The sequence below is a fragment of the Pristiophorus japonicus genome, chromosome 1 (genome assembly GCF_044704955.1).
Source record: "Pristiophorus japonicus isolate sPriJap1 chromosome 1, sPriJap1.hap1, whole genome shotgun sequence".
Classification (NCBI taxonomy): domain Eukaryota; kingdom Metazoa; phylum Chordata; class Chondrichthyes; family Pristiophoridae; genus Pristiophorus; species Pristiophorus japonicus.
This window is the reverse complement of record NC_091977.1, coordinates 16,958,641-16,973,735: the sequence shown is the minus strand read 5'-3', so window position 1 is coordinate 16,973,735 and position 15,095 is coordinate 16,958,641. Positions and strand designations below refer to the sequence as shown.

General features: G+C 47.0%; 1 protein-coding gene across 8 annotated transcripts in view; it reads right to left on the bottom strand.

Moving 5' to 3' along the window:
- rgs12b (regulator of G protein signaling 12b) overlaps positions 1–15,095 on the bottom strand; it is a 413,483-nt gene that overhangs the window by 192,595 nt on the left and 205,793 nt on the right. Inside the window, exon 1 of one of the 8 annotated variants that reach the window (XM_070877900.1) lies at positions 4,990–5,195. The exons of the other annotated variants lie outside the window; for them this stretch is intronic. Within the exon in view, the coding sequence (XP_070734001.1) occupies positions 4,990–5,074 (85 nt within the window). The 5' untranslated portion in view covers positions 5,075–5,195. Of the gene's footprint in view, positions 1–4,989; positions 5,196–15,095 lie in introns of those variants that run through there. 8 annotated transcript variants of the gene reach the window in all.

Below are 15,095 nucleotides of genomic sequence, written 5' to 3'. Positions count from 1 at the left end.
ATATTTATTGATAACGCTCTTGTTAAGCGCTTTGGGAAGTTTTACTACGTTAAAGGCGCTATAAAAATGTAAGTTGTTGCTGTTGTTGATTTTCACTGCCCTATATCTACTGGCACAGTGGCAGGAACTGGGAGTATAATAATGAAGTTCCTTTGTATTCTGGACAGGATCTCTATGAATTAAGCATGTTAACATTGGGCGAGATGATGTTTGGTTCAATTTATAAGTTGCTTTATTCTACAGTAGGCAAAACATGCAGAACACAGAGTATATCGAGGCATTTGATACAATCAATACAACTTCTCCTATTCAACAATAAAGAACACTTAAGTGCGCCCTTTACTGATCATAAAGGCATAAACTCTCCCTGCCCGGGAAAAGTCCTGCTGCTCTATTCATCTTTGATGTCTGTGTCCTGATTTTTAAAAACTTCTCTCAAAACCCACACAGATCAAAACAGTTTTCCAACACCAAAGCGTAAAGTGACTTTCTGGATAACGAGACAAGTCTTATGAATTGCCCATTGTCTGTATTTCAGTGAAATATTTTCCCATCTCACATTATAATTAACATTTGTCTATCTACTGATCCACAATTCAGCATGGGGCTGTCTAGGCAAGCCTTTGCTAAAAAATATATCTAAACGTCGCTCACGTCCAAGTATTTTTGTGGAAACCGCTCTCTGTCCCCCACCCCCCGTCCAAAACAAAATCCGTGATACTCATTTGATAGATTTTCTTCCATGGTTGAGATTTATCTTAGTCATGAGAACAATTGTTATCTCAAGAAAGACTTGCATTTATATAGCGCTTTTCATACCTCAAGACGTTCCAAAGCGCTTTACAGACAATTTTTGAAGTGTAATCGCTGTTGTAATGTATACATATTCAGGACCCAAAGATAAATCTGACAAGAAAGCAAATTCTCTTGAATTAGAAATTCAATATGCAAAATGAATCTTTATTTCTGTTGACTTCTTTCTACTAAAAAGACAATCTGGACTCTTTTTAAATTCCATTTTTACCTTCCAGAAATTACTTTTTTCTCACTAATTTAAATTCATATTCGTGAATTATTACTAAAACTCTATTTTTGCTTTGGGTTTGTTACTGTTGCTCCATTCTCTTGATCCATGGAGCTCTGCAATGAACTGACTGTGATCGGCACTTGAATAAAGGAACGAAAGAAAAAAAAAGGTGCATTTGCTACCAAACATTGGAGCCGAAATTGCCCCCACCTTAAGCTTGATTAACACCTCTAAGAGGCGGTAATGGAGCACATAGGCCTTACCCGACTGGGCTGCAGACGGATGGGCCGACCCTTCCTATATTGCCCCCGGGCTGGGAGCGGTGAGAATAGGTTTACGCACCACCCGTGTTGCTGCCCGTCAGGCACGTGCCGACCCAACAACACAAAACTAGGTGGGATTGTGAGTTGTGAGGAGGATGCAAAGATGCTGCAAGGCAATTTAGATAGGTTGAGTGAGTGGGCAAACACATGGCAGATGCAGTATAACATGGATAAATGTGAAGTTATCCACTTTGGTAGGAAAAACATAAGGACAAAGTATTATTTAAATGGTGATGGCTTGGGAAGTGTCGATGTACAGAGGGACCTGGGTGTCCTTGTACACCAGTCATTGAAAGCAAACATTCAGTTAGGAAGGCAAATGGTATGTTGGCCTTCATTGCAAGAGGATTTGCGTACAGGAGCAAGGATATCTTGCTACAGTTATACAGGGCCTTGGTGAGACCGCACTTGGAGTATTGTGTGCAGTTTTGGTCTCCTTACCTAAGAAAGGATGTACTTGCCATAGAGGGAGTGTAGTTAAGGTTCACCAGATTGATTCCTGGGATAGCAGGACCGTCGTATGAGGAGAGATTGGGTCGACTAGGCCTGTATTCACTAGAGTTTAGAAGAATGAGAGGGAATCTTATAAAATTCTGACTGGGTTGGATAGACTGGATGCGGGGGGGATATTTCCCCTTGCTGGAAAGTTTAGAACAAGGGGTCACAGTCTCAGGATACGGAGTAGGAAACTTAGCACCGAGATGAGGAGAAATTTTTTCACTCAGGTAGTGAACCTGTAGAATTCTCTACCACGGAAGACTGTGGAGGCCAAGTCATTGAATATATTTAAGAGGGAGATAGATAGATTTCTAGAAACAAAAGGCATCAAGGGATATGGGGAAAAAGCAGGAATATGGTGTTGAGATAGAGGATCAGCCATGACCATATTGAATGGCGGTGCAGACTCGAAGGTCCGATTGGCCGACTACTGCTCCTATTTTCTATATTCCAACCGGCGACGACCCATTTGGGAAGACGCCCCGCGGGAACTTCACCCTGCGGGAAGCTGTGTTTGCCTGGGCGGCACATCCGCCCTTAGAGGGGAGAGCGCGCTGCCACGGTCGCCATCTTATTTTAATTCTCGGCCGACTGCCGGGTCGGCCCGACAATGGTGGCCACGGTTTCGGCCGAGCCACCAGCAGGCAGCCTGGCACCCCCTCTTGGGTAGTGGGCCGCTGGCCCGGGCGAAACCATCCCTGGTGGCCCAATGGGCCTAACTAATCCCCATGCAGAATTCGCAGCGGCCCTCCCTTTAACTGAAGGGGAGGGACGTTGTGATGCGTCAGCACGGCGCTGATGACCCAGAGCAGCGGCCGCCCCACTCCAACGGCACTTCTGCCCCTCAACACCGTCCCAACCGGAAATAAACTCCAAAGAGGTGAATATTGGTCCAATCTCTGTATTGATGACTGCCATATTGTTTGTGTTCTCAAATATATCTGTAATGTCCTAATGGATGGCCATGTGCATCATGCAGGTTGAGCGTCCAAAATCTGGAGTTCCGGAATCCGGAATGTTCCGGAATCCGGACCGATTGGTGGCAGGGCCGTCCGGAATCTGAAAAATTTTCCAGAATCCAGACCCGCCGACCCTGCCAACCTCGGGGCCCCACCGCTGCCCGACCTCGGGCCTCGCCTCCACTCGCCTCGCCCTGCTCGCTGGTGCTGCCCTTACCTCGGGACCCCGCCGCTGCCTGACCTCGGGCCTCGCCTCACCCGCCGCTGTTGCTGCCTTTACCTCGGGGCCTCGCCGCTGCCTGACCTCGGGCCTCGCCTCCACTCACCTCGCCCCACTCGCTACTGCTACCCTTACCTCGGGGCCTCGCCGCTGCCCGACCTTGGGCCTCGCTTCCATTCGCCTCTGCTGCCCTAACCTCGGGCCTCACCTTGCCGCCGCTGACCTTACCCTGCCACCGCTCGCCTCGTCCTGCTCACTGCCACTGTCTTTACATCAGGGCCTCCTCACCAGCCCGCCCCAACACCTCCTCTGCGATGGGACCCATCGGCCCGAACACTTCCTTGGCGGCGGGGCCCGCCCGAACAGCTCCACCTCGGCACAGCTCCACGGCGGCGGGGCCTGCCCGAACAGCTCCACCTCGGCATAGCTCCACGGCGGCGGGGCCCGCCCGAACAGCTCCACCTCGGCACAGCTCCACGGCGGCGGGGCCCGCACGAACAGCTCCACTTCGGCAGGGCCCGCTCGAACACCTCCTTGGGGGCGGGGCCCGCCCGAACAGCTCCACCTCGGCACAGCTCCACGGCGGCGGGGCCCGCACGAAGAGCTCCACTTCGGCAGGGCCCGCTCGAACACCTCCTTGGGGGCGGGGCCTGCCCGAACAGCTCCACTTCGGCAGGGCCCGCTCGAACACCTCCTTGGGGGCGGGGCCCGCCCGAACAGCTCCACTTCGGCAGGGCCCGCTCGAACACCTCCTTGGTGGCGGAACCCGCCCAAACAGCTCCACGGTGGCGGGGCCCACCTGAACAGCTTCACATTGGCGTGGCCCACCCAAACACCTCCTGGCAGTGGGGCCTGCCCGAACAGCTCCACCTCGGCGGGGCCCGCCTGAATACCTCCTTGGCAGCGGGGCCAGCGCGAACAACTCCTGGACGGGGCCGGCGACCCGAACAGCTCCTTGGAGAGCAACCCCCACCCCAGTTTCTAACATTCCGAAATCCGGAAATACGCAATCCTGGGCTTGTGCGTTTCCGGATTTCGGACATCAGAATCGCGTTCCGAAGTCCGCAAAAACATGAAAACTGGCTCGGCCTCGGTCCGGAGGTTGCCGGATTTGGGACGCTCAACTATAGCTAAAATTATTTGCATTTCACTGAAATAATTCTTTCTGATTTCCATATAGTTTAACAGTCACTTCCACATACTAGTAGGTGGGTTTTGCCAGTTCTTAATGGAGAACTATATGGACTTTTCTCTTTCTTCCTCTAAATGTACTAATTCAGCATTTATCTCATCTTAAAATAAATACATCATTCTCCAGCACTAACTTGTGTATTTTAAGTTTAATTAATCTTTGTTTATATTTGCACCTATGTTGCTAACTACAAACAAAATTCACTATTAGTTGCACAAGTGTAAAAGTCACACTAGATATTTACCGTTCCTCTCCTTGCTGAAAACAGTGGGTCTGTCACTAATTCCACAGCTAGCAGTCACCCTGTGATACCGCGCACCAATGGTTATTGTTTATGGGTGCGCCTTGACTGTGAATGGCAGCAGGCTACCTGACTTCAGACACTCTTGGTCTGCATGGAGTAGATTCATATTGGGCAATGCATTTACCAACTGAGCTAGCTGGGAAGCTGGTTGTTATACGACTTTTAAACAATTTGATTGTGCTGTCTACCAGTGTCATATCTGAACTAAATATCAAAATACTGGAGCCTAGACATTACTGCAATTTCTAGGCTATGATGAACAGAGACACATCATACAACTGCATTCAGCATTTCATTCATTATTACAAATACTAATTTATAGGCTTATAATTTGAGGTTTCTTTCCTAAAAATTGCTAAAATGTAATTGCTAATAGATATATTACGATAATCCTTTGCATTTCTCAGACTGTCCAGAAAATATCACTGAACAGTATAGCTAAAAGGCATGCTCTGTCCTTGCTTACCTGACTGTACCTGGTAGGATCCACTGTAATGCCGCCTCACCAAATATTTTAAACTATTCACTGGAAACCAACCTCCAGAATCCATGCCAGTCTCAACTGCACTTTCCCAGCAACGACTGGAAGCTAACTACTGTCAGCCTCCACGACATTTTGTGCAGATTGTCGAATTCTTAGATCAAGAAAATGCAGCTCAACCTCTGAATGACTGAAGACTAGAAAAGACCAGTTGAGTTCGCTTCCCGACTTGATCAAAACAATTCTCTTCCTCATGACCGCAAGTACAGGAAACAGATAGAATGTCAAAGACAAAGCTTTAAGAGTGCTAACTAAATTATTTAGGAGGAGTTATACCCTGTCGTTACCACAGAAACGTAAATTATTGATAAACTAGTGGAAAAAAAATCACTTGTGATATAGCACTTGAGAGAACTAAAGAGGAGTATTCTATGTATAGGAAATGCTAGCTGAATTACTTTAGGAAAGAAAATAGCTCCAAGGATCATTTTTAGAGCTGCATTCCTAGAATTCAGGTGCAAGAAAATTGAATTTAGATTTTTTATTTAAAAGATGAGTCTTTAAGTGTCTGCTCGCCACTCCAACTTCTAGTGAAATGTTTATTGTTAGAAAAGTATTGATGGGACAGTCTTTTTTTTAATTAGAAATTTAAATGGTAACCGCCAATTTTTAACGTGTATAAGATTGGATATACACTGATTGTAATTATATTGTAACCAATGTGAAGCCAAGAAGTGCAATACTGCCTCCTTCAGGTGTTCTCACCCTCAACACAAAATGCCAAACTTATGCCAGTCTGGCTCAAGCTATAGTACTCCACTTACATCTCTGGTCCAGAAACCACTTTACAGTTATGTAAAATTCGCAGCACAACTTCACTCAGAATTTTAAACTTGTACTAACTGTAGCATTAAGATTTTTAAAATAACTTTTTAAAACTATGCCGTTGAATAACTGTCATTTGTAACTCAGCAGAATAAAAAAAAGCTCCAAAATAAGGATGATAGTATATTTTGCTGGTCATTATTAATATTCACTAATATTTTATTTTAAATCCTTGCTTTAAGGCTTTAGATGTGAGGTTCCGGTAAATAAAAGGCCAAGCTTACTAAAAACATATGTTTGCATTTTTATAATAGAAACATGAATCGTGGCTGAAAAGGGTTGTGGCTCCAGAATTAAACTGTTCCTTGTTTTTCCAGATCCTTCCTTCCTGCTGAGGGCCAATTTTAAGTGGGATGAGCTTAGTTCTAATTAAGTGCACAGACTTTCTTCATTACAAACCTATCGCAAAATACAGCTTCATTAAGAAAAATATCCACCACAGACGCCACCACCTACTTCAGTGCAGGTCAACCTAAACTACACCAAGACAAATTAATTTTGATTTTTACAACGCTACTGGAATAGCAGCTTCACTTTATTCTTGGAAGAGAATGGTTTATCTAAACTGCATTGTTATTGGATAAGTTTTTTCCTACTGATTTGCTGTCACTGGTATAGTAAAGTTAGTCAAGTGTATTCACAGAAATAAACTTGTTCATGCAGAAATCATCAGTGATAGGGGCGGGATACCATGGATTCAAATTATTCGACAGGTTAAAATAGCTTCAAAATCTAAACAATGAACTCCATACATCAATGAACTCTTTGGAATCCAGGGTTTAAGAAGATAACATAATATATGACACATACAAAAATCTATTGTTTCCAAAAGTATGCTTCATAGAACTTGGAAATGATCCTTATATTTCACGGATAGTATAGGTTTTCATTAACCAAAAAAGAGTTGCCCCAGTGAATGGTTTTACCAGCTTGCCAGTGAAAAAAAGGGGTGTTGTGTTTTTGAGCTTTTACTCTAGTTCATTGTCTCAGACCACTACTGTAAGAAATCCTTCACTCTCTAGCAGTGTGCGGCGGCCCGGCCTGGCCTGGAAATCGGCGCGGTCCCGGCCTGCAAGAACATCAACAGGCCGGGACCATCAGAGGGAGCAGCGTGCGGCGATATACCACTGCAGGAGGGCGACGGCTGCAAAGTCAGGTGCCGATTGCAGTGCGGGCAGGCACAGGAGGAGGGGCGAAGGAGCGGCAAGAGTTTGTAGAAGGAAGTCACCAGGGCCCAGGAGAGGCGCGAGTCTGGGGTCCAGAAGAGGCGAGGGCCCAGGGGCAGCACGAGCCAGCCCACACTGCGATATGTGTGCGCGCTCAGTCCGTGCAGCAGAGCTGGTCTCCAGTCGTTTTGGGTAACCCTTGCCACTGGATCAAGACCTAGCTCTGTCAAGCCCGTGTGGTGGCTGGTGTGCAACGGCCACCACACGTTAAAAAAATCCAAGCATAGGCATCTTCCACCCTCCAAGATGTAGTTTGGGATCTGCAATATTAGGTCCTTCATTGAAACACCTGTGAACTCATTCCTTTTTGGCGTGGAAGAAAGTCATCCTCGCTTCGAGGGACTGCCTATGATGATGACTCTACAACTTTGAGTATGCCTTTATCTCACTGCTGCCTGGCTAACTTGTAGTGGAATTAAACAGAAAATCCTTGATACTATATTTTGGCTAATGATCTTCCTCAACATTGGAAGGCGGTAGATAGCCACTCTACTAGGACATGGCTTAAGTTACAACTTGACAGATTATAAAACAGGAAATTGATAAGGGAACAGAAGCAATGAAACTATAGGTTTACAGTAATTCATAGAAGCATAAAACTTTACAGCACGGAAGGAGGCCATTTTGGCCCATCGTATCTGCGCCGGACGACCAAGAGCTATCCAGCCTAATCCCACTTTCCAGTTCTTGGTCCGTAGCCCTGTAGGTTACGGCACTTTAAGTGCACACCCAAATATTTTTTTAATGTGGTGAGGGTTTCTGCCTCTACCACCTTTCAGGCAGTGAGTTCTAGATCACCACCACACTCTGGGTGAAACTATTTCCCCTCATTATCTCCTCTAAACCTCCCCACAATTACTTTAAATCTATGCCTCCTGGTTGTTGACCCCTCTGCCAAGGGAAACAGGTCCTTCCTATCCACTCTATCCAGGCCCTTCATAATTTTATACACCTCAATCAGGTCTCCCCTCTCAGCCTCCTCTGTTCCAAAGAAAACAGACCCAGCATCTCCAATCTTTCTTCATAGCCAAAACTCTCCAGTCCAGGCAACATTCTTGTAAATCTCCTTTGCACCCTTTCCATTGCAATCACATCTTTCCTGTAATGTGGTGACCAGAACTCAACACAGTACTCCAGCTGCAGCCTAGCCAGTGTTTTATACAGTTCCAGCATAACGTCCTTGCTCCTGTATTTCATGCTTCAACTAATAAAGGCAAGTATTCCATATGCCTTTTTAACCACCTTATCTACCTGGCCTGCTACCTTCAGGGATCTGTTGACCTGCACTCTAAGGTCTCTTTGTTCCTCTACACTTTTCAGTGTCGTACCATTTAATGTGTATTCTCTTGCCTTGTTAGACCTCCCCAAATGCATTATCTCACACCTATCCAGATTGAATTCCATTTGCAGGTTACAGGTTGTCAAGTTATCATTTCACAATTGCGCCACAAATGTGCCAGATAATGACCATGTCAAGCAAGAGAAAGCCCAGCACTCCCCTGATCTTCAACAGCACCAGAATCGGCGAGTCCTCGACCATAAACATCTTTGGGGTCACCAGTGACCAGAATGTCAGCTGGACCGGTCATATAAACACTGTGGCTACAGAAGCGGAGCAGATGCCGGGTACTCTGCAACAAATGGGTCATCTCCTGACCCCTCAAAGTCTCTTCACCATCTACAAGGCTCAAGTTTAAGAATGTCAAGGAATACTCAGCACTTGTCTCAATGCATGGGGTGGCCAACCGTTGAAATTCTGCAGTTCAGGGTTTTTTCCGAGCGGGGCGGAAGTGGCTCATGATACGAACTGAAGTGGGGGCGGGGCGGAGTGACCGATGCTGCAAGGTATCAGAGCTGCGCTCATGACGTCATCGCTCTGGTGTGTCACAACGTATCTCCCGTTCAGTTAAAGGGGAGGGCCACTGCAAACGCTGCAGCCACTTTAGTGGCAAATACTGGCCACCAGGGAGGGTTTCGGCCGGGCCAGCAGCCTGGCACCCAAGAGGGAGTGCCAGGCTGCCTGTTGGCAGCCCAGCCGAACCCGTGGCCATAATTGTTGGCCTGAGCTGGCAGTCGGCTGACAAAAAAAAACATGGTGGCTGGCACCATCCCCTTTAAGGGCGGCCGTGCCGCCAAGTCATAGACAATGCGCTGTCAGTGGCATCGATTGGTGGCGGGGCCGCTCCCGCAGGGCAATTCTGGGAAAGGGGCAATTTCCCGAGAGGCAATTTCGGGAAGGGGTCCCTGTCAGTCAGTAAGGGGTCGGCTTGTGCACATATGGTGGAAAAACAGGTGGAATGGTCCCGGACACCGCTCCAAAACTGAGGATGGGCAATTTTCAAAATGGCGGCTCCTCCACGGAGACTTAGCGGCCATTCTGCACCGAAATGTGGCCGCCGCTTTCAGGCGGCCAGAGGCCTTATAGAAAGGGTCAATTTTGGCCCCTAGTCTGCACTACAGCAAATTGGACATATATCGCCATTCCTTCATCATTATTGGGTCAAAATACTGGAATTCCCTACGTAACATAATTCTGGGAGTACCAGCGTCACAAGGAGAAGGACAACAACCATTTTCTCAGGGCAACGTGAATCTTACAGCATAGAAGGAGTCCATTCGACACACCGCGTCTGTGTCGGCTCTTCCAAAGAGCAATCCAGTTGGTCCCATTACCTGGCTCTTTCCCCATATCTCTGCAATTTTTTCTCTTCACGTATTTATCCAATTCCCGTTTGAAATCTGTTTCCACCACCCTATCAGGCACTGCATTCCAAATCCCAACCACTCATTGCATAAAAAAGTTTTTCCTTATGTTGCTTCTGGTTCTTTTGCCAATCACCAAAATCTGAGCCTTCTGGTTATCAACCCTTCAGCCATTTGGGGCCGAAATTCGGCTCCACCCGAAACGGGGCCCACCTACCGCTTTTTGGTGGATATTACCGCCGCATTGGTTGCAGCGGCCATTAGTGCAAAATTCAGTATTTTTAAAAAAAATGGCGCCCAGCGGTATTGGTTGGCGAGAATCGGCAGTTTGCAGCAGTCTGGGTGCAGAGTGGGGTTTGGACCGTGAAATCAGTGTTCTCGATCAGGCCAACATCCCCAGCATCGAAGCACTGACCACACTCGACCAGCTCCGTTGGACGGGCCACATTGTCGCATGCACGACACAAGACTCCCAAAGCAAGCACTCTACTCGGAACTCCTTCACGGCAAGCGAGCTCCAGGTGGGCAGAGGAAACGTTTTAAGGACACCCTCAAAGCCTCCTTAATAAAGTGCATCATCCCCACCGACACCTAGGAGTCAAAGGCCACCCTAAGTGGAGGAAGAACATCGGGGAGGGGGCTGAGCACCACGAATCTCGTCGCCGAGAGCATGCAGAAAACAAGCGCAGGCAGCGGAAGAAGCGTGCGGTAAACCAGATTTCCCACCCACCCTTTCCTCCAACAACTGACTGTCGCACCTGTGACAGAGACTGTAATTCCTGTATTAGACTGTTCAGTCACCTGAAAGCTCACTGTTAAGAGTGAAAGCAAGTCTTCCTTGATTTCGAGGGACTGCCTATGATGGACCGGGAAATTCAGCTATTGTTGATTTGCTGCTAACAAACCAGCTGCTCCCTTGTCTTCTTTAAAGGGTAGGGTTTGCAGCTAGGCTCTGAGCAGGGAAGCCGTTTGAGTGGTGGCCATGGTTAATTCACAGTAGCAAGGAGGGCAACCAGATTTTCCAATGCTGAACTAGAGACACTCGTGGAGGCTGTGGAGGGAAGGAGGCACATCCTGAATCCCGATGCAGGCAGATCAACTCAGAAAGTTTTCACGAATGCCTGGGGAGAGATTGCTGAGGTCGTCTTAGGGACCTCCATTCATGACTGCACCCCCACCCAATGCTGCAAAAAGATGAACGACATCATTCATCTGATGAAAGTGAGTACATGTTCCACCAACTTCTGACCTTCCATCTGCGAACCTCTTCTTCATCCTTCTCTTATTTCCGACCTTCACTATATAGTCACTGAAGCAACATTTGATTGTTGAGGCCTGTATATATATGTGTGCGTTCTTGCAACGAAGGCTCCCTTTCATGTCACAGTTACAGCTGCATGTCAGGGAGAAACACTTGTGCACTCATTTCTGATGCCGCATGACACTGCTACTCAGCAAGCATTCTTTGTTTTGCAGGCCAAGGTTGCTCACAACCGAATGGAGCAAAAGAGGACAGGTGGTGGCGAGGCTGACATACAGCAGCTCACTCCACTGGAAGAAAGGGTCCAGACGCAAGTGGGCACACATGCTGCCTTCCCTGTGGCCTCAGCTAGTGTCAATCCCGCTGTAGGCAGCATGGGTAAGTGAAGGCCCTTCTTTAATGCTATCTCTCTCTGAAAGCACCAGCACCTACTGTGCATTTCCTTATGAAAGTGTGCAAGTTGCAGCCTGCATCCATCAATTCCCTACCTCCCCCTCACGACAGCCCTTGTGCCATTTATGCTTGCAGATGAGAGGCCGAGTGTGAGTCAAGGCCAGGGACATAGTGCTGATGTGAGTGGGACTGCAAGCCATGACGACAGCCTTGAGGCTTGAGGCCAGGGAGAGCTGATGAGGATATTGGGAGGCCAAGCTCGAGGGCCGTAGCCATGAGGAGGCTGATGAGGACATTGGGAGGCAAAGCCTGGAGGAGAGCCAAGAGGGCCCTGACAATCGTGCCGACCCCCCCCCCCCCCCAAAACAACCTGAGACTATAACCCCTAGATCTACACTCTCCAGCCAGCGGAAAGCCTCTCAGCATCTATCCTGTCAAGGCCTCTAAGAATTTTATACTTTTCAAACAGATCATACCTCATTCTTCTAAACTCCAGAGAATAACTCTTCTATTCTCATCCCAGGAATCAATCTAGTGAACCTATGCTGCACCCTAACCAAGGCAAGTATATCCGTCCTTAGGTCAGGAGACCAAAACTGTACACAGTACTCCAGGTGTGGTCTCGCCAAACAACAACTTGTATTTATACAGCGCCTTTAACGTAGTGAAACATCTCAAGGCGCTTCACTGGAGTATTATGCGATAAAAATTTGCACAGGTGACCAAAAGCTTGGTCCAAGAGTTATGTTTTAAGGAGCGTCTTGAAGGAGGAAAGAGAGATAGAGAGGCGGAGAGGTTTAGGGAGGGAGATCCAGAGCTTGGGGCCTGGGCAGCAGAAGGCATGGCCACCAATAGTTGAGCGATTATAATCAAGGATGTTCAAGTGGGCAGAATTAGAGGAGCGCAGACATCTCGGGGGATTGTGGGGCTGGAGGAGATTACAGAGGTAGGGAGGGGCAAGGCAATGGCGGAATTTGAAAACCAGGATGAGAATTTTGAAATTGAGGTGTTGCTTATCTGGAAGCCAATGTAGGTCAGCGAGCACAAGGGTGATGGGTGAGCAGGACTTGGTGCGAGTTAGGACATGGGCAGCCGAGTTTTGGATCACCTCTAGTTGACGTAGGGTAGAATGTGGGAGGCCAGCCAGGAGGAATAGTCAAGTCTAGAGGTAACAAAGGCATGGATGAAGGCTTCAGCAGCGGATGAGCTGAGGCAAGGGCAGACACGGGCGATGTTACGGAGGTGGAAATAGGCGGTCTTAGTTATCCTGGGATATGTGTCAAAAGCTCATTTCAGGGTCAAATATGACACCAAGGTTGCGAACAGTTCAACCTCAGATAGAAGTTAGGGAGAGGGAGGGTGTCAGTGGCTAGGGAATGGAGTTTGTGGCGGGGACCGAAAACAATGGCTTCGGTTGTCCCAATATTCAATTGGAGAATATTTCTGCTCATCCAGAACTGAATGTCAGTCAAGCAGTCTGACAATTTAGAGACCATGGAGGGGTCGAGAGAAGTGGTAGAGCTGTGTGTCATCAGCGTACATGTAAAAGCCCTGTACACCTGCAGCAATTGCTGTACCTATATGTTAACCTCTATCAAATCTCTGCTCTCGGGAGAACAAACCCAGTTTCTCCAAAGCTTTCATGACCTTCCAAAGTTCGGTGCCTAGAATTGACACAAGACAGGCTTGAAAATAGTTTTCAGAAAATATCCAAGGTTAAATATGGGTCTGAAGTCAAGAGAATTGGCAACCGAACATATAGTACAAGTAAAATCCACAAGATGCTTGCATTTGAATAAAACGGGTTAGCTAGCCCCTCCCTTAGACACCTGGAGGTGACTGTATCACCTGAGTAAACCTAGTTTTTAGCCCCATATGCACCAAAAAGAAACAAACCAATACAAAAAAATCCTATCAGCTGAATTCTCCAGGCTGGTAAATACACACTTACAAGAGACTGTAACAATTCTCTATAACACTGTCCTTTAACCTCTGGGGTTTGGTTTTAGATACTGATAAAATGCATGTCTCCTTGCTCAGACGATAAGGTCTTAAGGGAGATTAGATTGAGCAGGCACAAACCAATGCCCAGTGGAAGTGCACAGGAGAAAACAGTCAGTCAGCAGGAATATATAAGTCCGAAACTAGAGTATTACACCTAAATAAAGTAAATGACATAGGGGCAAGTTGGCGAAGGTCGATTGGGAATTAGATTACAAGGTATGATGGTACATAAGAAATGGTGAACATTTAAAGAAATATTTCATAATTCTCAACAAATATACAATGCATTGAGAAATAAAGCAAAGAAATTAAGGATAGTGTGAGTTTAAAATAAGAGGCTTATAAAGTTGCAAAGAATAGTAGTCAGCCTGAGGATTTGCAGAGTTTTAGAAACCAGCACAGGATGACCAAAAAATGAGATAGAGGGAGAAAATAGAATGAGAGTAAACTAGCAAGAAATATAAAAATATTGAACGAGCTTCTATAAGTATGTAAAATAGAGAGTAGCGAAAGTAAACGTGGGTCCCTTAGAGGCTGAGACAGGAGAAATAATGGGCAATATGAAAATGACAGAGATATTAAACAAATATTTTGTATCTATTTTTAATTAATTCCTGGGATGTGGGCATCACTGGCAAGGCCAGTATTAATTGCCCATCCCTAATTGCCCATGAGAAGGTGGTGGTGAACTACCTTCTTGAACTGCTGCAGTCTATGTGGTAAAGGTACGCCCAGAGTGCTGTTAGGGAGTTCCAGGGTTTTGAACCAGGATGGTGTGTAACGTGGAGGGAAACTAGGAGGTGAGGGTGCACCTGCTGCCTTTGTCCTTCTAGGTGGTAGGGGTCGCAGGTTTGGGAAATGCTGCCGAAGAACGTTTGGCGATGTTACACACTGCAGCCTGTGTACCAGTGGTGGAGGGAGTGAATGTTTAAGGTGGTGGAAGGAGTGTCAATCAAGTGGGCTGCTTTGTCCTGGATGGTGCTGAGCTTCTTGAGAGTTGTTGGAGCTAGTAGGGAGTATTCCATCACACTCCTGACTATATAAAGAACATAAGAAATAGGAGCAGGAGTAGGCCATACGGCCCCCAAGCCTGCTCCGCCAGATAATACGATCATGGCTGATCCGATCAAAGACTCAGGTCCACTTCCCTGCCCGCTCCCCATAACCCCTTAATCCCTTATCAGTTAAGAAGCTGTCTATCTCTGTCTTAAATTTATCCCGGCTTCCACAGCTTTGAGGCAACGAATTCCACAGATTTACAACCCTGAGAGAAATTCCTCCTCATCTTAAATGGGCGGCCCCTTATTCTAAGATTATGCTCCCTCGTTCTAGTCTCCCCTATCAGTGGAAACATCCTCTCTGCATCCACCTTGTCAAGTCCCCTCATAATCTTATACTTTCGATAAAATCACCTCTCATTCTTCTGAATTCCAATGAGTAGAGGCCCAACCTCCTCAACCTTTCCTCATAAGTCAACCCCCTCATCCCCGGAATCAACCTAGTGAACCTTCTCTGAACTGCCTCCAAAGCAAGGATACCCTTTCGTAAATATGGAAACCAAAACTGTACATGGTATTCCAGGTGTGACTCATGCGTTGTAGATGGTGGAAAGTCTTTGG